Source organism: Oreochromis niloticus, linkage group LG16, assembly GCF_001858045.2.
Source record: "Oreochromis niloticus isolate F11D_XX linkage group LG16, O_niloticus_UMD_NMBU, whole genome shotgun sequence".
In the NCBI taxonomy this organism is placed as follows: Eukaryota; Metazoa; Chordata; class Actinopteri; order Cichliformes; family Cichlidae; genus Oreochromis; species Oreochromis niloticus.
The window spans coordinates 15,924,797-15,949,481 of NC_031987.2; the positions used below are offsets into that span (position 1 = coordinate 15,924,797).

Genomic DNA, 24,685 nt, shown 5'->3' on the forward strand with positions numbered 1-24,685 from the left:
AGAAGACCAGGGCGCATTAAAGCAATAATAGCTGTTATACACCAATATATTTATTTTTTTTAACTCAAAACAATTGGCCTAACTTTTTCAAACCTCCAATAGAGGTACAAAAGACTCGTAGAAGCAAGCACAAGAAAACATCTACTGCTGTATTTTTTTATATAGAGATAGTAGAATTTTTTTTTAACCAAATACACTAAAGTATTATCGTACTTAAAATATTTATACGGACAGGATATTTAAAAAATCTACTAAATACATTACAGTGTGACAAATTTGTCCTAAAATGTCAATTAAAACTTTAAAAACACAAATATAAATTTGCTGGGAATGTCAGTATACAGCATACATTTCATTAGACACGCCTATTTAAACTAATTGCAAATAAGAAACAGTAAACTGAGTGCATTCTTCGTTTTACATTATTTATTATAAAAGCTCCCTGACACTAGCCTGTCACTATGTCGGCACCAGCGTATAATGTATTAACCATTAAAGTATTCTCACTGGTGAGAAAATCTTGTGTGCAGCAGTAAGAGATGAGAAAATATGAAGCTTTATCAGCAGGCACACTGAATTTCTAGACATTTAGGTAATGATAAAATGTCAGTTTGAAATAAAAGAGATCTTGCTTTTTAATTAAACTGCAAAGTGGTAGAAGGAGGCGAGCAGCCTGCCAAAGACAGATGGGTGACCTCTATCCATGCCAGTGTATGTCTGTCGGGGATAAGGCTGCAGGAGATGAGAAGCACAGAAGGGAGAGGAGTGCAGCAGAGCTGGTCTGAGCCATCGCTACCACACGGTGCTGGGGGTCAAAGATAGCGCGGTGTTAGCTAGTCCTGCCCTCCTAGCCCCTCCACCTGGCCCATCTGGTACATTCTTACAGGAAGATTAGCACAGATCTCCACTCCTGCGCAGGCATGGCACTAATGGAGTGAGGGCCTCTGATAAGAGACGGGAGGGCCGCGGCGAGTGTGTTTGGATCGTAGCAAGTACAAAGAGCCTTGTGTGAACCCTGCCCCCACGCAAGGACAGAGCACCAACACACACATAAGCACGTACAAGTGGACTCATACCAGTGGACAGCTCATAAATCTGCCGTGCTCCCTGGGAGAGGTAAATGGTGGGGGAGGGTAAGTGGTGAGATGCTCTCCATCAGCATCAGCACCTCCCACTATCACACCGTGTAATGTTCCACAGGAGGCTGAGGCGTTGGCTAATTGCCCTTCACTCACTCCTTCAGCTAATTTCTTGTTTTGCACCTATTTTGAAATCCCTAAAAAATCTTACCTTGGATGAAAAAAACTGAATGTAAAAAAAGAAACATCAGGCAATAACGCTTTAAACGAAGGCATGAAGTGTGTGTTTAAGAAAAACACAACATTTTCAGATTGCTGCCGCTACAAAGTTGGACTAAAACTCACCACAGCCCTGTTCATCGCTGTTGTCTCTGCAGTCATTGTGGCCGTTGCAAACAGACCAAAGCGGCACGCAGCGGTAGTTCGTCCTGCAGGCAAACTCTGTATGGTTGTCACATCGATATCCTGGTCCCACTTTGGAGAAAACAGTTCAATAATTAATATTTTTTTTTTAAATACTAATATCTATGGATACTTAACTTACTTTAAAGGGTAAAATTTCAATAAAATTATTACAGATTTAAGTTGTTTAATGTAATTAAAAGTTGATATGCTGTAATTTACTTACTGCATTCTTCCAGCGGTTCGTCAGAATTGTCACCACAATCATCATCTACATCACATTTCCAGCTCTGTGGGATGCAGCGTCCGTTGCGGCACTTAAACTGTCCAGGGCGACAGGTCCTGGAGGAGCAGTGTGCAGGGTCCTCATCGGACTGATCGCCACAGTCGTCCTCACCATCGCACTGCCATGACTCAGGGATGCACCGCTTGTTTGCACACTGCCATTGGTGTGACTCGCACATGTGTGTAGCTACAAAGTATACAAATGTGTACTTTTAAAATCATTAGGACATGGGAAGGAGGCAGGAAGACATAACAGCCTCAAAAAATTAATAAAAACCTACCACAGAGCACAGCGTCTTCATCTGATCCGTCGTGACAGTCCTGGTTGGCGTTACACAAAAAGTGCGGACTGGTGCAGTTTCCATCATTGCACTGAAACTGACCAAGCCTGCAGTGCCGAGACGGACAGGTGGAGGGCTCGTCTGAGCCGTCCCTGCAGTCCGCCTGACCATCGCATTTCCACCAAATAGGAATGCACCTGTTGAAGCAGAAGTGAGCATTATGTAAAGCTTTAAATGACTTACTTAACCCATGTGTTGAATAACAAAGTCCAGACCAAAACAGGCACCTTGACTTCCTTTAACCATTTAAATTTATTGAATTTCCTACATATAGACTCTGATTTTGAGGAAGGCTGAAAAAATACATCTCCAAATGCTCACATTTTCAAATACAAGGGCAACTATATAAATACACAAAACCTCGGCAAAAGTATTTGAGACCTGTGAGAATGTATTTTACACAAACACTGGGTGGCACTATTCTTCAAAGGCAATCTTAAAAAAGTGAACCGTATTCAAGTTTTTGAACTGGTGGATGAGAAGCTGGAAAGATGAAGAATTTTGGAAAAAAAAACCCAAGAAGAATAAAAATGCATAAAGTCATATGAAGGGTGTAAGTAGCAGGGACATTTTTGGGATAAAAACATGGTTATAAATAATCTTGTCCTCCTTATTTCCATTAATGTATCACAGTCAATTCAAAAATGATATTTAAAAAATGTAGCAAATAATAAAAAAAGATCAGAAAACATGCCAAAGATTAAAGAAGCTTTAACAAACCGTTCATTGTTAGCACATCTGTATTGGGTGCTGGTGCACATGGGAAGGCATCGGGTCACACCTCCTATTTGAATTGTCAGGAAATGGTCTGGGCACTCACAGGTGTGTTCTCGCCCCCCGTGACGGATCAAGCACAGGTGTGAACAGCCTCCATTGTTCACCGCACAGGGGTTGTTTACTGTTAGAGGAAGAGCAACACTCATTAAAACACTTTGGTCTCTGGAAAAACAGAGACCAGGTACGGTTTAGTCCTTGGTGAATACCTGTAACACGATTCACTCACCAATAGGCTGCCTGTAAGGATGGTACACGTGGATGTCAAATGGTCTGTGTGTGGTATTAACGAGTACTTGACGGCCGGAGCCGTCGTATTTGTTGCCTTTCTCCACCGTGCGCGTGTTCCAGTCAGTCCAATATACAGTGTCCTCAAACACAGTCAGGGCAAACGGGTGAGGCAAGTCTCCGTCGTACACCGTGTGTCTGTGCTGACCATCCAAGTCAGAGTATCTGACAGAAGAAATAAATTCAAAGAGTTACTGGCTTCCTCTTACGGCAGGGTAAAAGAATCTGCCTGTTTTCAGGTGCACTTACTCAATGTAGTTGAGGTGAGCATCGGACCAGTAGAGCCTGTCGTTTGTGTAGTCGATTGTAATACCGTTGGGCCACTCGATCTTTGTGGTGATGATGGCCGATTTGTTGGTTCCATCCATTCCAACACGACCTATAAAGGCTTTGTCTCCCCAGTCTGTCCAGTACACAAATCTATCAGGGAGAAAAGACAAATACATTATTTAACCTCTTGAGACCCTACGCCCTACATACCTTGTATATAATGTTTTGTACTTTGCCAAAAAATGTAGACTCTTTTGTGTTGTGCTGTAAAATGACCCCACTGCCCCGAGGTGAAGCTGTATTTTAAACAAGCAAAACAAAAAAACAAAGGATGTAACAACTATATAACCAGGTAAGAACTTCCTGTTCAAAACAGAAGCTGAATTTATAGACTTATAAAGTGTAACTAATCACAAATAGCTAGCTGAAATTAAAAATACAACCCAAGCAAGAGCTCAGGTTGCAGGAAGTTTGGGAAATACCCGCTTAGCATTGAGAATAAGTGTTTTAACCGCAACTGATGGTTATTTAAGTGCTGTGCTACATGTTTTGTCAGCAGGATAACAATGAAACAATAAATGATAATTAAAAGCAACAGTAATATTAAGATACAAATAAAATATTTTAAAAATTCTACAGTTTGGGGATTACTTCATGTTTTCCAGGTGCCACAATAACAGTTATTTGCTTACTGAATGCTTCTGATCACTAATATCTACACTGTGAAAACTTTGGACATAAGTAATCTGGTCCTTGTTACACATCAAAATTAAAGGTAGAGTCTTCAGTTAGTATAATTAAAATCTAATAAATTCAGATACATTGCCTCTAGCTTTACACAAAAACAAAAGGTTGTCCACATTTGTGAACAAAGGTGCAAGGAACAAAGTCTTTATAATTTTAAGTGGGCTTAAAAAGAGCTGATCTTCAAGTTGTTCTTATAAATTTTTAAAATCTGCAGTAAAAATACACCAGAACTTTGTCTGCTTCCATACTAAGCATAGTGAAAAGAGCCTTAATGGAGACATATGAGGGAAAGTAAGAGGGAAAAAAATTTAATAAATTTCTTTAATTTGTTAAGTTTACTGATATTTCAGAAAATCTGCCAACATGGGTTTGGGCCTGAATCAGAACGACCCTTTAGAGGGTGACACGTCAATAAGCATAAATCTGTATCAGATGGTTATTTCTGACCATCTGATAAGCAAAAATATTTATTATATTTGGATTCCTCACCCATATTTGGGATGCAACACAATGCCTCTGGGGTTTTCAAAGCAGTAGGTGTTATTGGCATCCACGCAGTGTTCAGCTAGTTTCTTGACAAAGCGGCCATCCAGTTCAGACACTTTGAGACAATCCAGGAAGCTGTCCACCCAGTAGAGTTTCCTGGCTACCCAGTCAACTGCGAGGCCCTCCCCATGCAAAACTCCATTAACCACCACCTCTCTGTTACTGCCATTGTTATACATCCTTTCTATCACTCTGCGGCTCACATCAATCCAATAGAGACGCTTGTCGACGCGATCAAAGTCCGTGGCCACCACACTGGTCAGGCCCTGCAGGATGAGAGAATAGGCCGCCCCATCTGTTGACAGGTTCCTCAGATAGTAGCGGTTGCTGAAGATCAGGTACGGTGAAATGTTGCTGTTCTGACGGCAGCTGCGCCCATCCGGCTCTCGGAGGAAACCTGGAGAACACTTGCACATGTGGGAACCAACTGTGTTTTCACAGAGTTGACTGCACACACTGGGGGTCTCTGTGCACTCGTCGACATCGTCGCATGTTTTGCCATCAGACATGAGGCGGTAGCCAGGACGACAGGTGCATATGAAGCTAGTAGGTGTGTCGGTGCAATTGTGATCGCAGTGGTGAATGGATGGGTCTGTGCACTCATTGATACCTACAGTTAAATAAGTAAAAGAGCGCAAAAATTAAAGTCATAAAAAAAACCATTTAACCAATTACTATATTATAGTGCTAGATCTATAATCAGTTTGCTAAATTAACATTCTTGGATATATTTGTTTGTTACAGATAAGTGTAACAATTTTTCAAAAGTGGATACAAGAGTGAGAATTTGCATGTTTGTCTCTCTGAAGCAAAATAATTGCAATGACACATTGCTCCAAAGATTTACTGATGATTGCAGCTGCGCAGGGCTGTGCAGGTCGCCGGATTACCCTTTTACCACCATGACACATACAACTATGTTTGAACATTTAACTTTCATCCAGTGACATTCAAACTCAAAGTCAAATCTCATTTAGACTTGACTCATGTTTGCACACCCTGTCCTCAATTTTTATTATTATTATCATTATTATTATTAACAGGCATACATTAAGAGTCAGATAACTACGTGTCACACCACCAGGTACTTTAGAATCACCAACTGACCTCATAAGCAGGTCTTTGGACAGGTTCAGACCAGGCGACTGACACAGCTGTGCTGTTAAGCCGTTTGCTACATTGGCTACCTCGTGTAACTACTCTAACTACACTATCAAGTACTTAAGGTTGGGTTGGTAAGTGTCTCTGTGTTCTACCCTCCTTTAGTTTAGTCTATGATATGGACTTATACAATGCTTTTTTTTGCTCTCACTTAGGATTCAGAGCACTTTTCAATGTACACATTTTTAACACTCACACACATGCAAACCTAGAGAGATACATCATGGGATACTTGGGATACTCTTCCCCAAGGACGCTTCAACATACAGATGCAAGAGGTGAGGACTGAACCACGAACCTTCTGAATAGTCAACAACCCTCTCTAAATCCAAGCCTAGGTAAGAATTGTGCAACCAGCAAGGAGTGTAAAATGTCCATAAGTGTGACTGAACAAATAGTATGACTTCTAAAGTTGACTTCTATATGACTGAACATGTATGATTTCACACTAGTACAATTCAAAAAGACAAGTCTAGTTTATATAAATATATTTTCTTGCCTTTCCCAACAGCCAGATTGAAAATGGTTGCCATCTTGTATTTTTGAAAGACTAATGAGCTTTATCAAAGGAGGTAATCATAAAAGAGTTTACATACCAATTTTGGTGTTTGTATGCACCTGTGAACAATTTCCCTGTAATGTTAAGTTATCTGCTGCTCTATTGTTTTACAAAGGTAGGAAAGCTTCAGTTGAGTCTGATGTTGCTGTGCCTTCTTCTCAGTGAGGCTCACATCTTATCAGAGCGAGCAAGCGCTCTCAAAATACTTTTCACTCACCGCATCCTTTCTCGTCGCTGTTGTCAGAGCAGTCATCACTCCTGTCACACACCTGGCTCAAGGAGATACAGTGACCATTCTCACATTTGAAGTTTCCCGGGGGGCAGGTGGGTGCTGGCGTGTGGCACATGTGCTCCAGCTCATCGGACTCATCCCCGCAGTCGTTGTCGCCATCGCAGACAAAGTCACGTGACACGCAGCGGCCGTTCTGGCAGGTGAACTGATGTTGCTGGCAAGGCTGGTACGTGCAGCCCTGCTCATCGCTGCTGTCTCCACAGTCGTTACGACGGTCGCACCTGATTTGAAGAGCAGAGAAAACTCAAATTTCCAGTCAGACTCATCACAGATGATATCCCAGAGTTCCTTCTAACCTGTAAGAGCTGCGTATGCAGAGACCATTATTACAGGTGAACTCGTTGATGCTGCAGGACCTGCGCGTGCAGTTTTGACGCTCATCTAAAGCATCCGCACAGTCCGCATCTCCATCACACACCCAGTCACGGGGAATACATTTCCGCTGAGGTGGCCTGTTGTTCACACATGTGAACTCTGCACTTGAACACGTGCGATTGGCTGAAAAAGACAAACAAAACAGGAGTTTTACAAGAAGTTAAATATTGAATGCGGTGACCCAGCGTCAACCTACATATTTTGTGAATCCAAAAACATTCCAAACTGTATTTCAAAACATGCAGCTATGACCACAAATTCTTTATCCGTCTCATGTGATCACTTCGCATTGTTTGAAGTGAGTCTCCTACAGCGCTGAAGTCTTTAGCTTCAGGCATCTTATTTTTGGAGCGCATGTCGGTGAAATATAAGAATCTTGATCCACCCTGAGCCAGGAAGCCAAAGAAAGGAGACATGCACAAAGTAGCGAGTGAAGCAGGAGAAATTAGGAATGTCAGCTCCTTGGACTGGAGACCTTCTACAGGACACTTAGATGCCGGCAGCTCACTTCCATTGTCCCTACAAATAACACTCACCCAGTGGTGTGTACCTAAATCAGCATCCCGAATAACAACAAGAAGCAGGAGGGGGCGAAGTCGAGAAGTGGTGGAGAACAAGAGGATGGTCTTCGAGGTGGGATGGGGCGGTAAAGAAGTGAGAAGATGTAGTAAAATAATTAAGCAGAATTACCAACTCGTGGCTTAATACCTCTGCAGTCAATAGGATTTGCTCTTTAACTGAGTCAACAGTGTAGGGACGAGCCTTCCATTCTCATTTTGAGTTATTGTGTAAAGTTATGTTCAACAGCGTGTGTTTTAAAACATTACATCACACCAGAGTTGACCTTTAACCTCTTGGATATTAAATCTCATTTAATCATTTTATCCTGTTAAACATTTCTGTGAACTTTTGCTCGAGTGGCTGAATGTGTCCCAAGATTTTGGTGATACTGGAGTTGGGTGAATTGCAAAGTCATGTCCAAGATTTGTTTTTTTTTTAGATCATGGTGACCTTTGACCTTTGTAAAGCAAATTTTAACTCTAACCACCAATTTTTCTAAATTTGTACCAAGTTGGATATTCTCTCAAGGCACTCGGGCAAGCTCACATTTGTGATCGTGGCAAAATTTAGTCGAAATTTCAGGTTATTATCTCAAAACTTTACTCGTGGATATCCAGTTGTTTTTTAACTGATGGACAAGCTGCCATAGTTACTAGTGCCAGTCTTCTTCTTCGTGTTCTTTTGGATGCTCCCTTTAGGGGCTGCCACAGTGAATCATCTGCCTCCAGGTGACCCTATCCAATTATTTCTCATCTGCCTATTGGATTTGGGAAAGATGACCAACCGTCCTCAATGACCCAGGCACGGACCAGCGCCAAGACTGGTCTGTCAACCCTCTATGGCTGGGTTTTGTAACCAGCATGGAGACAAACACAAAAAGGACAACTAGAAAAAAGTGATGGAAAAAGGGGGAAAGGATAGAAGACTAAAGGACACATACCACAGTTATGTCTCTGGTCTTCATCACTCATGTCACCACAGTCATTGTCCCCATCACAGATCCAGGACGAGGCAATGCACCGGCCATCATCGCAGCGAAACTGGTCTGTGTTGCAGGTTCGGATCAATGTGGCTGCAGGCACAAATCACACACATTAAACTGTATATAATACACCAACATGAACACAGTGTGGCGACTTTATAACATACGCCAACTCATTTCTATCCAATGTAAATGTTCACTCCCTGTTTTTTATTTTTGTAATTGCCAATTATCTCAGGTACTTCCCCCATCTGCTTTTCCACTAATAAAGAAGGCACAATACAACACTGGCAAAGCTTTCAAAATAGTCATGGCAACTCCACATTCCCATGCATGGTGAGCTATCTAAACAAAAGCCAAAGTGAGGCTCTGTAACCCCTGGTGGACAAAAGGAGGGGGAGGTGCTGTTTGTCAGAGGACATTGAGGGGCGTCACCACACAGGAATGCAGCACACAATAGGAGGCCTGACTGACCACATCATCAACAAAGAAATACACCACTGACTTGCAGTCCCCGCTACATCACTCACAGAGCTCTCTCACACAGCACACAGATGCAGATTGGCGGAGAGGCATAAACACACAATAACAGAGCAGCTGATGACGGGGAAGGGGGCAGACACACAAAGCCAAAAGGCCCATTTTGGTGGTGAGAGAGTCTTTTTGCAACACTCACTGCAGGAGAGGGGTTCATCAGAGCCGTCACTGCAGTCAGCCCCTCCATCACAGTACCAGTGGGCGGGGATGCAGCGGCCACTCGAGCAACGGAACTCGCTCTGGGAACATGTGGATTCAGCTATGGAGAGGATGCAGAAAGTCATGAAATCTCATTTTATTTCTCTCTAATATCATTCTGGCTCATAATAAATATTTTGGAGGATTAATATACAGTATGCTGATTTGTAGGATCTGGGAGCTGAAAAGTAAAGATCAAATCATTATGTGACAACCTACTAGAAGAATTACTTATTCATATTTTTTTAATTGTTTTCTCACATTGTATTACACAAAAAATGGTTGCAAAACTTTAAATATTAAATATCTGAAAAACCAGTAAGTGTCTGAAGTATGATGCCACTTGTACAATTTTGTGTCAAACAGCATACCTACATAATATTCATTATCTAACTGAAGTACCTGAAATCTCTATCCGCTTCCTAGACCATACGGCATTTTAACCCTTAAGGGTTGTTTCCTACAATATGTCAGATGTCATGACATCATTATGTTGCCTAGCAACCACCCAGCAACAACTAAGATGACCCATTTTTAGCACATAAACAACATCTACCTTTCCTATTTTTTTTTATTTCACTCATTCTTTTGCTTTTCTTAATGTGATTAAGTATATCATTTTACCCACACCACAAACATGCCGATGGAAATGTACTAGTAATAAAAACACAGGAGAATAGCAGAATGAATGAATGAATGAATACATGACATAGAATTCCAATACATCAAATTATAGCTACAATGTAACGCTCCACAGTCCAAGTTCGTTTACTTATCCTTACAGAGTGTTTATTTGTTTGAGTGTAAGTCTTTCTTACTTGCTTACTTTTACCAATGATGCATTGTATTGTGTATGTATTTTGAAATTGTGGGCTGATACCAAAGTTTAAAATAACAGTTTGCCTGATGGCACATGCTGACAATTATATTTCCTTAAGTTAATTTTACTCATTTTTTTCTTTGTTGTGCCACGGGAAGCAAAGACATGTAATTATAAATGAATAAATAATTGTTTTTTCAGTTATTTTTCTTCATAAATTAAATTAATGTCATTAATAACACCCGTTTCTTTTCTCCTACTTTGGGAGAGATTTTTAGACTGTCAGCAACAGTTACCTGATGCAGTTATCAACAACTGCATCAGGAAAAAATAACAACTTGATCCTAATCTTGATGTTGAACTCACCACAGTGTGTAGGACTCTCATCACTCATATCCCCACAGTCGTTGTCTCCATCACACAGATACGAGCGTGGGATGCAAATGTTGGTAGACTGACATTTTGTTTGCTCTGGCTGGCAGGTTCTCTCCGCTGAGATGATCACAAATGAAAGCACATTTAATACAAAAACAACTTCCATCAGTACTTTCCTCTATGTGGCACTCTAAGGATACTCACGGCAGTTTTGTTCATCAGAGGTGCCGTTGTCGTAGCAGTTGTTGATACCATTGCAAACATAGTCCTTTGCAATACAGCGTCCGTTGTTACAAGCAAACTCTGTGTTTGGGTCACAAGGTCTGAACAGACAGCCCACTTCATCGCTATTGTCCCTGCAGTCATCGTAATGGTCGCAGCGGTAGTGGTAGGGCACACATCGCCCATTGCCACAAGTAAACACAGTAGGCTCACAGGTGTGGAAGGCTGCCAAACAGAATCAAGACGAGATCAGAGCTCTGGCCAGAAGGGTGAGGTTGAAGGAAATGGGGGCTTGTACACTCGACCATTAAAGCTCATTTTACCTGACAAGGCAATAAAGGATGACAGCAGCTGTGGGACTGCATGCAAAGACAAGTATATTGATTCAGGTGTTAGTACTGATTTGTGTTATTAAGACGGTCATTGGAAAAATAATCATAAATATGCAGGAATACACACCAGCGTAGCTGAAGATTGCTTTATGTCCTTAGAAATAAAATTTTAAAGCAGAAAAAGAGGATTTGGTAGAATTAGTAACTTTAAATGATTAAGATTTGCATTTAACAGAGAGGAGAAGGACCTCAGGAGGGCTCAAAAGGACTGCTATGAGAGTGAGATTGTTGGTAACCCAATAAAACTCATGACAAATTTAAGATTACTGAGAACACCTACCACAGACTCTTTCTAACTCGTCACTTCCATCTCCACAATCGTCGTCATTGTCACATTTCCACTGGGCTCGAATGCAGCGGCCATTCATGCAGGCAAACTGCCCTGGCTGGCAGCGAGTGCCATTATCAGGGATACAGTGTTTGTTGTCGGCGAGGTACCAGCGGCCCTCTGATGGACACTGACACTCAGCTCCATTAGGTCCTAACGTAACAAAATTGCAGAACAGTTTGTGTTATTCCTTCTCAATTAAGGCACTTGAAGAAAAACATGCTCGAGACAAAGGGGTTTCCTGTACCTGGAGTACAGATGTGGCTGCAACCTCCATTAAACTGCTGGCAGGGACTGTCACACTGCTGCTGCTTTCTGCCAGCTAAAACGTGGATGTCCATTGGTCGAGATGGAAGGTTCTGGATCATAACCCTCTGGTCAGAACCATCGTGTTTGTTGGCTCGGTAGATGCTGCGGGTGTTCCAGTCAGTCCAGTAGATGAACTGGCCAAACATGGTCATAGCAAAAGGGTAGATGGCTGTGCTGACAATAACTTCACGGTTGGAACCAGTAAGAGAGGATCGCTCAATCTTCTGTCTGATGGCAGAGCAAAAAGATTATAATGGCAGTTGCTGCAGATTAACAAGACAACAAGATAAGACATAGTAAAATATATTTTTCAGAAGTGGATTTTTCTTTTCAGCTCTTACAAGCTGGCATCTGCCCAATAGAGCCTCTCTTCTTCATAGTCCAGGGTCAGGCCATTGGGCCACACAAGACTACTGTTCACGATCTCTATTCTGAAGTTTCCACCTAAGGTGGCACGCTCAATCTTTGCATGGGTTCCCCAGTCTGTCCAATACATGTATCTGTTGAAAGAGAAAGATTCATTTATAAATGTGCCGTTTAGTCTTATGAACGAAGATAGAGTGCTGTGTAAGTCTTACCCCCTGCAGGGATCTAACATGATGGCCCTTGGCCTGGACACATGAGCAATTATAGTTCTTTGGAAGCCATCAACAGACATAGAGCTAATGCTCTGGTTGACATAGTCACTGTAGTAAATTCTTCTGTTTATCCAGTCATAAGCAATGCCATCAGGAGCACCGAGATCTGTCAAACCACAGAGATCACAACGCCATGAGCAACACATCAACACAACTAAACTTAGCAACATGAGGGTAAAACACACCTGAAGCCACCACTACAGGAGCCGAGATGGGAGAGGACAGGCTGATGTAGCTGATCTTGCTTGATCCTGCACCGGAGCTCTGGGTGAAGTAAACCCTTCTGTCCACGATGTCAAAATCCAGTGCCACGGAAGTACGAGGCACATTGACGACAGGGAAGGGGAGCGCGTGGTCATCCGGATCGAGTCGCAGACTCCGGACAGTGCTCTCTGTAGTATAGATAAGGTAATCGTCCCTTGACACCACACAGCTTTCTCCATCTGCTCCAAGATTCCCAAAAGCACAGCTGCATTTTTTATTCTGACTGCCTGCATTAGAACCTGGAAGAGCAAAGCAGAAGTGGGCACAGCCTCCATTGGCTTCCAGGCAGGGGTTGTAGTTAAGCGCTTGTGCACTAGTGGGCTGGGTTCGCTGGTCAAAGATGGTAATATCCCTCAGCATATTGATATTGTCTCTAATGACAGCTGGTTGCTCTGTGTTTCCTGGCACTTTGCTTGCTTGGAACACCTTCTTCAGGTTTCTGTCCACCCACAGGATGCTATTCTCAAACACTGTAATCCCGTAAGGAGTTGGGTAGCGGCTGCCATACCTGACTATTTCCGTCTCCCCTCCTTGGGGGCTGACTCGAGCAATCATATCCAGAGAGTCATCGACCCAGTAAACATAACCAGTTTGAAAGTCCAGAGCGAGGCCTCGAGGCGTGATGATCCCTGAAGATACTAAAACTGTGCGATTGGTTCCATCCAAGAGCGCTCGCTCAATTTTGGGGTTCTGACCATAATCAGCCCAAAATAAGTATCTGTTTCTGGGGTCTACAATGATGTGGCGTGGCATGTCCACCTGGGTCTTGAGCAGCACCCTACGGAAAGTTGTGTTCAGGTGGAGCACCTCAACATATGTCTCAGTCAGGAAGGCGTTGGTGAAATACAAATTCCCTTAGGAGACAAAACCAGTAAAGTGTGCATTTAATATAGTATCAAATCAAGTCATGCTAAGATAGTTTTGAAAGAAACTGATCATACTTGGTGTAGAAGTATAAGTTACTGGGATGATTGTGTTATCAGTACAACATAGTAACTGGACTAGCATTTATAGTCTTTTTCTAGTCTCAGCTCTTTTACATGTTTTCTGGCATTCATTTTCTTGAGTGTAACCAGCAGTTTGCAGCTTGTTGTAAATCCTGTGTATTTACAATTACTAACCTACCTCCTTGACTGCTCTCGATTAGGTAAGATGTTGTGAAGTTGTTTTTCTTTACCACAGAAGTAACTGTGATATTGTGCATGTTAGTTGTCTTCTGCGGTGTTTCAGGCCTTTTGGTGTTGCTGAGTTGGCCAGTGCATTCACTCTTCAACACTCTGAATCAACTGAATCATTTTCAGATATGATTTCTGCTTCATTTGTCATGAAATAACAAGGCAATAGGCCTCATTTGACCGTGAAGCTACTTGTCAGTCAATTGTCAAAATTATTTTTGAGCCTCTGAAAATAGAAGACTGTGGGTGGAAATGGCCACAATTCCTAAACAGTCACTGCAAAAATTCTGCAAAGCTTCTTGAATTAAAGCTGAAAGTCTGCAATTCAGTCAAGCCTTGACTGTTTTATTTAAAGTCCACTGTGAGGAAAACAACATACAGGTATAGTGTGACTATCTACAAAATAATACAACTCCATAAGAAGCAACTGTGATCTTTTTCTATTGTGGTAGAAGTTAAATGAATCTCATTGCTGCAGAGTATTGCTTAATGCTAAACAATAAATGACTTCTATAGGAATTAAAGATGCTAAAACCTAGGTACTGAATACATCCTGTAACACAGATTAGTTTGCTGTAAACCCGTCTGCACATTACTTGTGTGGTAAACAAAACATTAAATGAATGAACAGCATACCTGCCACCCAGTCGACAGCAATGCCTCGTATCCCGTTGCGTCCGATTCCAGATGTCACAATGCTACGTAATCCTGAGCCATCTGGCTTGATTCGCCTGACCCCGTTCTGTATCGCCACAGTGCTGCTGAAGTCACACCAGTAGATGAAACCAGAAGCCATGTGGACATCAATGTGTAAAGCATTACGGCCTGTAAGAGGATAACCCAGTCATTAGAGGTCATTACTGTCTCTTCAGACGGAATGAATGCAAACAAACAACAACAGATCACTAATTTATTTAGTTGATTGCAACAAGGATTAATCCACATTTTAAAAATGTTATTACTAATTTTATTACAAGCTGCATAGTTAATTATGTATGCAACAGTACTGCAATCTCTGACCTCTTCCAGCTACTGGCACCATGGCCTCAGAGTGGTCTGACCCTTCCAGACTGAAGCCTTTAATAGCAGATAGAGTGGAGATGACGACATAAGACTGGTAGGGAGAGCAGGTCCTGTTGTCGGCATTAACTTTAAAACCTGTGGCACATGCACAGGTGAACAGACTCTGTGGCCGAGGCAGACAGAGCTGTTCGCACGCTCCCACGTTGTTTGTGCAGCCATTAGATGTACCTGCAGAGGCTGAGAGCGTAAACAGAATCCAGTGTGACTAAAGAGCAACAGCAAAGATAATATAGGCAGTGAACTGAGGCAGATCTGTGCCTTACTCACTCTCTCGAAAATGAACTTTCAGAACTCTGAGTCCAGACACGTTGTCTCGCATCACGACCTTGTTGGCTCCAGTGGACTTGTCCACACGCTCTATCACCTCAAAGTTGCGGTCAGTGTAATAGAGGTAGTTCTGATAGACAGCCACACCCCAGGGGTGCGACAGGCCTGTCACTATGGTGATCCGGTTACTTCCGTCGGGATCGCCACGTTCAATCTGCGGCATTTTAGGGAAACCAAAAAAAATTAGTGCTTTAAATAAATTTTAAATAATTTTCCGGATTAAAGCACCTTAGAGAGTAAAAACCTACCACGCCGGTGCTTGTTACAGCCCAGTATAGCTTGTTCTCTCGGATGTCCACAGTGATGAACTCAATGTGATCAAGATTGTTGGTGAACAGGGTGACGGGGTTCAAGCCATCCATGTCTGCAGATGCCACCTTGGCAGGGATGCCACTCTCGGTTCCCTGGTCTGTCCAGTACAGTTTGCTTAAGAACATGACAGACTGTCAGTCAGTATCTGCCTTTGCAATTTAATCACAGATGCAATACACATGCATATCACTTTTTAAAAGTTTTAAAAGTTCAAGCAAAACAGAGAAGCACACTGTTATCACTAAATGTATACTGTTTAAATATGAGGCGCAACAATATCAGCATCTACAGCAATAACACACTTTCTAAGCTGAATGAACTATCTTCCTTTTGAGAACTCATGATGATGAAGTCATAGAGCAGAAACTTAATGAGCACATAGTGTCTTCATGCGGGAGTAAAAAATGTCAGAAATATCTTGTGCTTGTTTCTTGACTGCACGCTGCTGTGGTTTTAGAGTGCAGTGTAGTATTCGGTAACACAAGTTGAGATCTCTCTAGAGGCCGAGCAGATGGCAATGAGGAGGCTGTTAGAGCTCAGTAGCTGTGTGGTTGAGCGATCTGTGCCAGGACTGTGTTAAATAGGGCTTACCCACGTGCTGGGTCCACGGCAATGCCAACAGGACTACCAGCGCCAGTTGGAGAGCCGTTATTTGTGATTAGAGTTTTCCGGTACTGTACCTCCCCCCTCAGCTTTAAGACCTTTGCCAAACACAAAGAGGTGCAATTATTGTACTGCAAAACTGTATTGCAACACTAGTTTTGTTTTTATGGAACATGGCTTTATTCGTTTCACCTCAATAGACTGTGTAGCTGGATTGGTGTAGTACAGATTCTCTGTTATCCAGTCCAAGGCCAGCCCAACCGGGGAGCCAAGAATGGCTGCAGGGGCAAACTCTGTCCTGTTAGTGCCATCTGACTTCACCCTGTGGATCTCACCCTGGATGACAAAGACAGACATATTAACCTCAGCATGAGTCTATATTATGTCTTCTTAGCATGTTTATTGGCTTTTTTTTTACAATGAACCATTATGACATGCACAGGATGTCTCTACACAACACTCGAGTTCCTTATTTACTTTTGGGAAAAGGCATAAAGAACTATGAAGCTGTATAGTATTTCTGCACAGTCACTTACTGGGTGCTCCACCCAGTAGATGGTCTGTTCATTGTCATCAAAATCGACATCGTAGCCATTTTGAAGCCCAGCGACAGGAACCATGGCATCATTACTCTTGTCATTTGGGTTCAAGGAAATGCCATAGATGATGCTGTCTCTCACAACCACCAGGAACGGATCCTCAACTAAAGGTGGAACAAAAAAAAGCAAAAACATTAAAAAGACATTAAATGGTTTTTTCTACAGTATGACAGCAAACCCAAAGCAAAAAAAGAAGCATACTTTTAAAATTATTAAACAAATTCCAAAACAGAGCTCAAAAGGTTTACCCCCAGGATCCTTTCAGTGCATGATATCTGGTGCAAATTACACATCCCTAGACATCCCTAAAAAACCCTTATCTATAAAGAGGATTGTGCAACCAGCTTTCACCAGTCAATCTGATTTGCTTTGTCATCACAGATTAAAATCTGAATGGTTGTAGGGCATTTTCATTCTTGGATAATCGCTGGCCTCAGGGGGAGACTGTGTCCTGTTTGGTTTGAATGGGTTGAAACCTGAGATGAGTTAAGCTGGTGACCCAACTAAGACTCCTTGAACACTGAATTAAAGGTCCCTTGTCTTTTTAAGACCTTGAAAGACACACACATATGATTCTTAATATTTATAACTGGAACAGCAGTTTACAAGAGAATCTAAATGGGAGACTGTTGACAAGTATCTGGATCGTTCAGGTTAGTGTTTTCACAGATTTATTCTCTTACCAGCATTGAGATAGCTGCAGATAAAGCATGAAAGCACCATCCTTTCTGCTGTAGCAATAACCACAGCTGATGAAGACCTGAGTATTTCAACATATCTGCTACATCTGATCTGACTTCCTTTTTCATCAAACTGAGTGATGAGTGTTTTCCTCCGTGTGGCAGGGTGCATACCTCTGGTGCAGGTGATTTGGTCCGCTGCCAACATCCAGCCTGAGGGGCAGGCACACGAGTAATACCTCGGTCCCACAGCAGACAGGAGGCAGATATGAGTGCAGGAGCTCCTCAAGCAGTGATTTTCCCCTGCAAATTGTCAAACGATACATGCACACAGACAGAATCCAAAAAGTCAGGTTCTCTCATCATGTGGCCAACAAAATGGTCAGCATCAGCAGATAAAGATAAAGCAAAGACTAGATCAGGTTTGGTGTATTTTTCATACCTGCTGGCTGCCTGGCTGGGTGCACTGCCACCAGACCCATGGGCTGAGGGAGGTTGAACAGCATCACTGTCTGGTTCTCCCCATGCCACTTATGAGCTCGCATCACACGGTTGATGTATCTGTCGGTCCAATACACAAAATCCTCAAAAATGGTAATTGCGTGGGGGTGTTGCAGTACCTTTTCATAGAGAGTAGCAAAAGAAAAAAAAGTGTGTCTCACACATGCTATTCAGAAGAAAACTGATTATTAACATAAACGTTATCATTATAGATGTATCACTAGCATAAAGTCTGCTATCTCATACACTCACCAGGTCACTGGCCAAGACTTGCTTCCTGTTGTTGCCGTTATAATCGCAGTAGTCAATGAAATCCAAGTAGGCATCGGCAAAGTACAACAAATTGTTTGGGTAGTCTATGGTTAGACCATTAGGCCAGTACAGTTTGCTGCTTATGATAACAGTTCTTTGCTTTCCATCCATGCTGGCCCTCTCGATGCGGGGGTTCCTCCCCCAGTCGGTCCAGAACATCAGGTGAGCACTAAAAAAAAAAAACCTCTCTCTTAATATCAACTTCTTTGGTGATGAGAAGCTGTGACCATAAAATACAGATTAAAACACACAGATCCAAATTCTTCTCACCTGTCTCTTGGGTCCAGCACTAGACCTCGGGGGTTGGTTACATTTTCACTCACTAACACAGTTCGGTGGGTGCCGTCCAGTTTAGACACTTCAATTGTCTCCAGGACGTAGTCAGTCCAGTACAAGTTCCTCCCCACCCAGTCCACAGCCAGGCTCTCTGTCACAGTAACTCCACTGTCGAATATCTGTGCATTAGAGACTCATTCTTAGTTAAATATGCTTGACAGTCAAATCTCACTTCATTCAAAGCTGTTTGCAAACTACACTCACCACGACTCTGTCGCTGCCATTTTTGTGAGCACTCCAGATTCTGTCCTGGCTCGTATCAGACCAGTAGACCCGCTCAGTGACCGAGTCAAAATCTAGGGCCACAATGTTGCGTCCATCTCGAACAAGGGACCGGACTACGTTGGGTTGGGTGGTAATGTCATCTTGCACAATCTGATTCCGACTTGCCACCAACAGGAAAGCCTGACGAGAATCTATAAACATGAATCAAAATCCCTGTTATCTATTTTTTCATTTCCATTCTTGTGCTAATAAGAGGACTTATCAGCTTTTGTGTGCAGACCAAAACCATACAAAAAGACGGTTAAATAGCCCCTACTCAAATGACAATCCTTTGGGAAGGAGCTTTTGTCCAAATAATGTCCTATTGTATTGCAAAGTCTTTCAGCGGGTTATCTGTTGGGAAGAGGAGCTCATGTCAGGCACGCTCCTCATACACAGCCCTTTGTTTGTGATTATGTCCTAATTACACTGGTGACGGGCAGTGAGTGACATACATGTTATTTGCCTTATCCTATGAAATCAGAGCAGCAAAGAGAGACAGGACAGAAGAAAAAGAGTGTCAGTCTTGAAGTCTGGGGTCTAAGCTCCCCTTTTAATGTGCCTCCTTACAAGAAGCAGCACAGTGGAGAAAACTAAGTATGTGCTGTATAGGCAAATGACTACAAGGCTGATGATATGCCTTTTTCCTACTTTTATCCATTATGAGATTATGGATAGTTATTTTTTAAACGAGGTGTATTCAGTGCACAGAAGGTTTGAGCTGTATCCATCCTCACCTGAGGCCTTGCAGGTACGCTGGTCTGCTTCAAGAGTGTAACCATCCTGGCAGTGGCAGCGGAAAGAGCCTCTCTCATTAAAGCAGTGCTGGCTACACAGTCCAGGGGGATTACATTCATCAATGTCCTCACAAGTTTTGGAGTCATTGCTAAGCTGATAACCCACAGGGCATGTGCACTGGGCCCCAAATGGACCTTGGATACATCCATGGGTGCAACCAGCATTGTTGTCTGAGCAGCTCTCCTGATCTGAGTTAAAAGCAGGGAAAAGACAATTCAGTGCTGAAGCCTTTAATAAATATGCAGCAATCTAATAATAATAAATAAAAAAGCAGTCACTATATTAATTAGGTATCCTCAGAAATATTATTCTGAGCCACAACTATTTTTATGCCTATTTGTGGTACATAATGAATAAACATCTATATAACTATTAAAACAATCAATAGGAATTTTGCATCTGTTGAAACATGAATCAACACTACAACTGCAGAATTTCTAGCAGTGATTGAGAGTTTGCTTGTTCCTACCTGGCAAAGGTTCATCTGAAAGTTGTGAGAAGGGCAAGAAGGGAAAATCACAGATCATTTTCAAGTTAATACAGGACAAATCACATACATGCTTGATTTTAAAATGAGAATACAAAGACAAACCGATGGCATTCAACACAGAATTTCTGTGAATTTAAGGCCCTCCTGCTTATAGAAAACAAGAACCAGAAAATTGTCAAATTAAACTAAATCAGCTGAGAGATTGATCCTGTTTCGCCATGTGATGTGAAAATGTAATTGAATTTGGTGAGGCCAGACTCAAAAATAAAACAATTAGGTGCTGATAGACAAAGATTACGGTCTAAGCTGAAGAAAGCAGAGAACGGACTTACTGCAAAGGGGAGACTCGTCAGCACCGTTGGGGCAGTCAGGAGTGTTGTCACACACTGTGGTGAGGTTTATGCACACACTGTGGCCGGGACACTGCCACTGCCAGCTTGGACACCGGAAAGGTGGTGTGGGACAATCTCTTTCATCACTCATGTCCCTGCAGTCGTTGTCCCCATCGCAAATCCAACTGCGAAGCACGCAGTTTCCGTTATCGCAACGGAACAGCGAGGAAGGGCAGGTGCGAGGTGGGCAGGCGTGGTGCTCGTCACTGCCATCCTCGCAGTCTGGATGACCGTCACACTCCCATGAAGATGGGATGCAGCTTCCGTCTGATTGACACTGAAACTCACTCTCATGGTGGCACATCCCTGGGGGCCTGGTAGCTGAAAAAAATTAAAATACATTAGCAAGCTAAATAATTATGCTAGTATAACCTCTGACCACTGGAAGCATTTAAATACTTACGACAGTTCTGCTCATCTGAGCGATCGCTGCAGTCAAAGACTCCATCACATCGGTAGTAGGAGTTGATACACTGGTGACCCCTGGAGCACTTAAACTCATTCATAGTGCAGTTGTATACTGAAAAAAATCCAGCCACATACATTAATGCTGATATTTTATATTTCTGAGCTTAGCTATTACGCATATAGATCAATAAATTAAGAAGCTTGGGAAATGTTTGTTGAATATTAAAGAGGATACTGTAATACATGAATGACCGAACAACTTAATTAATTCCTTATAGGGAAATGGGCTGTATGAATAAGACACCAGTTCATAACAAAATCTCAAAGTAAGAGACCAGGCTGCAGCAAGTCTACAATTAGATCTTCAAAAGTCAAAGTGATCTAGTGAGCAACTAATATTATTAGTTTTATAACTGCAGGCAAAATGAAATTAAACTGATTTTATCAAACACGCACATGTGCTCTAAACACAATGCTTGGCATACTGCAAGTAAGCACCACACTAAACCAGCAAAGTTTATGGGGCTAGCAACTCTGTGTATAATCTAGAACGCTACTTACTGCATCCCTGCTCATCCGCCCCATCCACACAGTCCCTGTCTCCATCACAGACATAGTTAGGATCTATACAGCGGTGGTCTGGACACTGAAACTGTCCCGGATGGCACGTGTTTCCCAGATCTGTCAACGCAAAATGTTAGAAAGGAACATGAGTCTGTGAGTTAATCTCTTACATTACTGGCCAATGCATATAATAGTGTACAAGTCTTAGCTTTAAACTATGTTATTTTTAAGAGGAAAAACAACCATGCTTCTTCAAAATCTAATCAGTGGCAACGTGCAGCGAGTCCACAAAAGAGTCAGTGTTCTCCGAAGAAATAAACAGGTTCTTATTAGGGAACTTGGGACTGGTAGGGAGTCGATGTGCATGTTGCCTGAGGAGTTAAATCATTAAAATAATATTTGTAAAAGACTAATCTTCACTAGCCTACTGACGAGCTTTAACACTCACACACACATATATATGTAAAGAAAGTTTTTTCAGAGGACTCTATGCAATCCTGTGAAAAACTAATACAACCTCACTGGTTCTATATATATTAAGAGCAAATAGCAAGCAGGTGCTGCTAATCTAATGCACTTAATTAACTGATTGTCAGTGAGTATCAGAGGTTTTGCCAGATTGCACAGCTGCAGCTGCAGCTGCTCATCTGTTAACACAATGCTGCAATCTGCCAAGGAGTGAACATCTCATCAAATTCACCCCAAGGTGAAATCGTAGAAAACTTAGAAATACAAACGCCCAAGAATTACATCTCAAACTCTACAGGCCTAACTTAGCATTTTAAATGTTATATTTCTTGAGAGTATAGTTAGAAAAAGAATGCACATGTGTGGCTTGTATGGGTTCCCAGGAGAAAGCCTCTCCTTTTAAAAAATGAACATGGCGGCATGATTTAGGTTTGCAAAATTGCATTTTTGGAACATCTGTCAGATAGATGAAACCACAGTGTAGATGTTTGGCCACAATGCACAGAACCATATTTGGGCAAACCAAACACAGCATACCAGTACAGACATCTCCAGCTATCAAGCATGGTGGAGGAAGGGTGATGAATTGGGCTTGTTTTTAAAGCCACAGCTCTCAGCATCTTTCAGCCATTGACTTGACTACAACACTTCTGAAAATCAAAGTATTCTAGAGTCAAATGTGACAGCTGTCTGACAGCAAAAGCTTAGCTAAAATCGAGTCATGCTACAAATCAATCAAGCAGCAAATTTACAACAGGATAGCTAAAAGAATCAAGCTGTTGCAATGGCCCAGTCACAGTCCAGGCTTCTACCTGACTGAAATGTTGTGATTGAGCCTTAAGAAAGCTGTGCATAAACAAATGCCTGCAACCCCCAGTGAAATGAAGCAACGATGTAAAGAAGAGTGGGCAAAATTCCACCACAATTATATGAGAAACTGATAAACTCATACAGAATTCATATGAGTTACTTTCTTGTGTGTATTGTGTGTAAATCTCTAAGCACATCCTATTCGTGTTAAACTGTTAGCTTCTTTAACAGCACTTACTGCAATCAACTTCATCCGAACCGTCGACACAGTCGTTATCAGTGTCGCAACGCCAGGTGTGTGGGATGCAGCGGTGGTTGGCGCAGGTAAACTGATTGGCAGGGCACGTTCCAGGCACGTGTGTTGGGCAGTTGATTTCATCGCTGTTATCAAAACAGTCATTTTGCCCATCACAGCGCCATCCTGCAGGCACACAGCGCTGATTGGCACAGGTGAACGCAGAGGGGGAACAAGTGGTGTCTAAAATAAAAGATAAAAGGTATAATCTTTCATTTAAACCATATTAACCTAAGTTGAGTAAAAACCCGAAGGCAAGATTTTTTTTTGTAGGGTTTATGTGGGATTATATAATCAACTAAATTAAAGAAAAAATGCATTACTATTAATGCCACAGTTGACTTCATCACTGTTGTCATGGCAATCATCAACACCATCGCATCTGTAGCTGTTTGGGATGCATTTGCCGTTGCCACAGGAGAAAGAGTTGGCCCCGCACTGCAGTGTGGGGGGCTCATTGGAAAGGTCCTCCACACAAGCCCGTTGGTCTGGCGACAGCTTCATGCCATATGGGCAGCCACACACCCTCTGCGAGTCTGGGGCTGGGAAGCAGAAGTGGCTGCAGTCTCCATTAGGATTTGCTGGCCTGTTGCAGAGGTTGGAACCTGAGAAGAGGAGTGGAGGCTAATTAACAGGAATATGACTGACAACTGCAGGCCGAGGCTACGCATGGCAAGCGGAGTGAGAAGAACAGTGAATAAAGGCACTCACCAATCTGAGAGTTGGAGTTGAAAGATTTGACATGCATGATACCGCTAATGCCTCTTCTGATAATGACCATCTCCCCACCGTCGGTCTTGCGCACACGTACGATGCTTCCCATGCGCCAGTCAGTGAAATATGCATAGCCTTTAAGGGACAGGAGAAATGGAGCACAGCCACAGTTACTTCATCTTTCACCAACGTCTGCTAACAACAATTGTCCATTTAACATGATCATCATCAAAGCAAGACAAGACAGTTTTTAGTAATCAAAACTCACTCATCATTTAGATCAAATGTATGATATTGTACTTGATAACAGGGTGACTTAAAGCTGATACCTAACCTTCAAAAATGGTGAGCCCAAATGGATGGGAGATCTGGGATATGCGGTCCAAAGAAAGTCTGTTCCGTCCATCAAAGTTGCTGTGCTCTATTTTGTCAAAGAATGCATCCACCCAATACAGACGCATAGAACTGTGAGGACAACAAAGCAAAGAAATATAAATTTACAATCAACAGCCACATTGAAGCTAAGAGTGGTTTATAGGAGCAACAGTTTATGGGTAAAAAAAAGAGTAATGGTATATTGTTCACCTCCAGTCGATAGCTAGGCCATTTGGCCAACCAAGAGTAGTGTTTACGATAGACAGCGCATGTGACCCATCACCCCAAGCTCTCATAATCTTCGCTGGCCGGTACCAGTCAGTCCAAAAAATATACCTGATGAAGAAAATGAATAGCATGACATATTTAATTCAGAAATTCTCCCACTTAAGCAAAACCATTAAACATCAAACTGCATGACATGTTTATCTGAA

At 42.3% G+C, this 24,685-nt stretch overlaps 1 protein-coding gene across 4 annotated transcripts in view; it reads right to left on the minus strand.

Moving 5' to 3' along the window:
• lrp2a (low density lipoprotein receptor-related protein 2a) overlaps positions 1-24,685 on the minus strand; it is a 54,968-nt gene that overhangs the window by 11,869 nt on the left and 18,414 nt on the right. For 2 of the 4 annotated variants that reach the window (XM_013272668.2, XM_019352492.2), the window contains 42 exons: positions 24,462-24,587; positions 24,211-24,341; positions 23,874-24,011; positions 23,486-23,767; positions 23,106-23,345; positions 21,587-21,706; positions 21,021-21,137; positions 20,558-20,938; positions 20,205-20,219; positions 19,675-19,923; positions 18,878-19,089; positions 18,608-18,792; positions 18,278-18,506; positions 17,967-18,144; positions 17,699-17,827; positions 16,782-16,948; positions 16,438-16,581; positions 16,234-16,343; positions 15,579-15,756; positions 15,271-15,484; positions 14,941-15,180; positions 14,557-14,745; positions 12,667-13,599; positions 12,422-12,587; positions 12,185-12,343; positions 11,782-12,071; positions 11,487-11,687; positions 11,274-11,300; positions 11,138-11,173; positions 10,797-11,039; positions 10,584-10,709; positions 9,339-9,458; positions 8,621-8,752; positions 7,041-7,242; positions 6,670-6,965; positions 4,676-5,342; positions 3,419-3,589; positions 3,111-3,334; positions 2,828-3,005; positions 2,048-2,244; positions 1,708-1,953; positions 1,425-1,553 (listed from right to left, as the gene is read on the minus strand). In XM_013272668.2, coding sequence (XP_013128122.1) covers positions 1,425-1,553; positions 1,708-1,953; positions 2,048-2,244; positions 2,828-3,005; positions 3,111-3,334; positions 3,419-3,589; positions 4,676-5,342; positions 6,670-6,965; positions 7,041-7,242; positions 8,621-8,752; positions 9,339-9,458; positions 10,584-10,709; positions 10,797-11,039; positions 11,138-11,173; positions 11,274-11,300; positions 11,487-11,687; positions 11,782-12,071; positions 12,185-12,343; positions 12,422-12,587; positions 12,667-13,599; positions 14,557-14,745; positions 14,941-15,180; positions 15,271-15,484; positions 15,579-15,756; positions 16,234-16,343; positions 16,438-16,581; positions 16,782-16,948; positions 17,699-17,827; positions 17,967-18,144; positions 18,278-18,506; positions 18,608-18,792; positions 18,878-19,089; positions 19,675-19,923; positions 20,205-20,219; positions 20,558-20,938; positions 21,021-21,137; positions 21,587-21,706; positions 23,106-23,345; positions 23,486-23,767; positions 23,874-24,011; positions 24,211-24,341; positions 24,462-24,587 — 8,717 coding nt within the window. The remainder of the gene's footprint in view (positions 1-1,424; positions 1,554-1,707; positions 1,954-2,047; positions 2,245-2,827; positions 3,006-3,110; positions 3,335-3,418; positions 3,590-4,675; positions 5,343-6,669; positions 6,966-7,040; positions 7,243-8,620; positions 8,753-9,338; positions 9,459-10,583; positions 10,710-10,796; positions 11,040-11,137; positions 11,174-11,273; positions 11,301-11,486; positions 11,688-11,781; positions 12,072-12,184; positions 12,344-12,421; positions 12,588-12,666; positions 13,600-14,556; positions 14,746-14,940; positions 15,181-15,270; positions 15,485-15,578; positions 15,757-16,233; positions 16,344-16,437; positions 16,582-16,781; positions 16,949-17,698; positions 17,828-17,966; positions 18,145-18,277; positions 18,507-18,607; positions 18,793-18,877; positions 19,090-19,674; positions 19,924-20,204; positions 20,220-20,557; positions 20,939-21,020; positions 21,138-21,586; positions 21,707-23,105; positions 23,346-23,485; positions 23,768-23,873; positions 24,012-24,210; positions 24,342-24,461; positions 24,588-24,685) is intronic. The other 2 variants (XM_019352491.2, XM_013272667.3) reach the window with 2 other exon arrangements.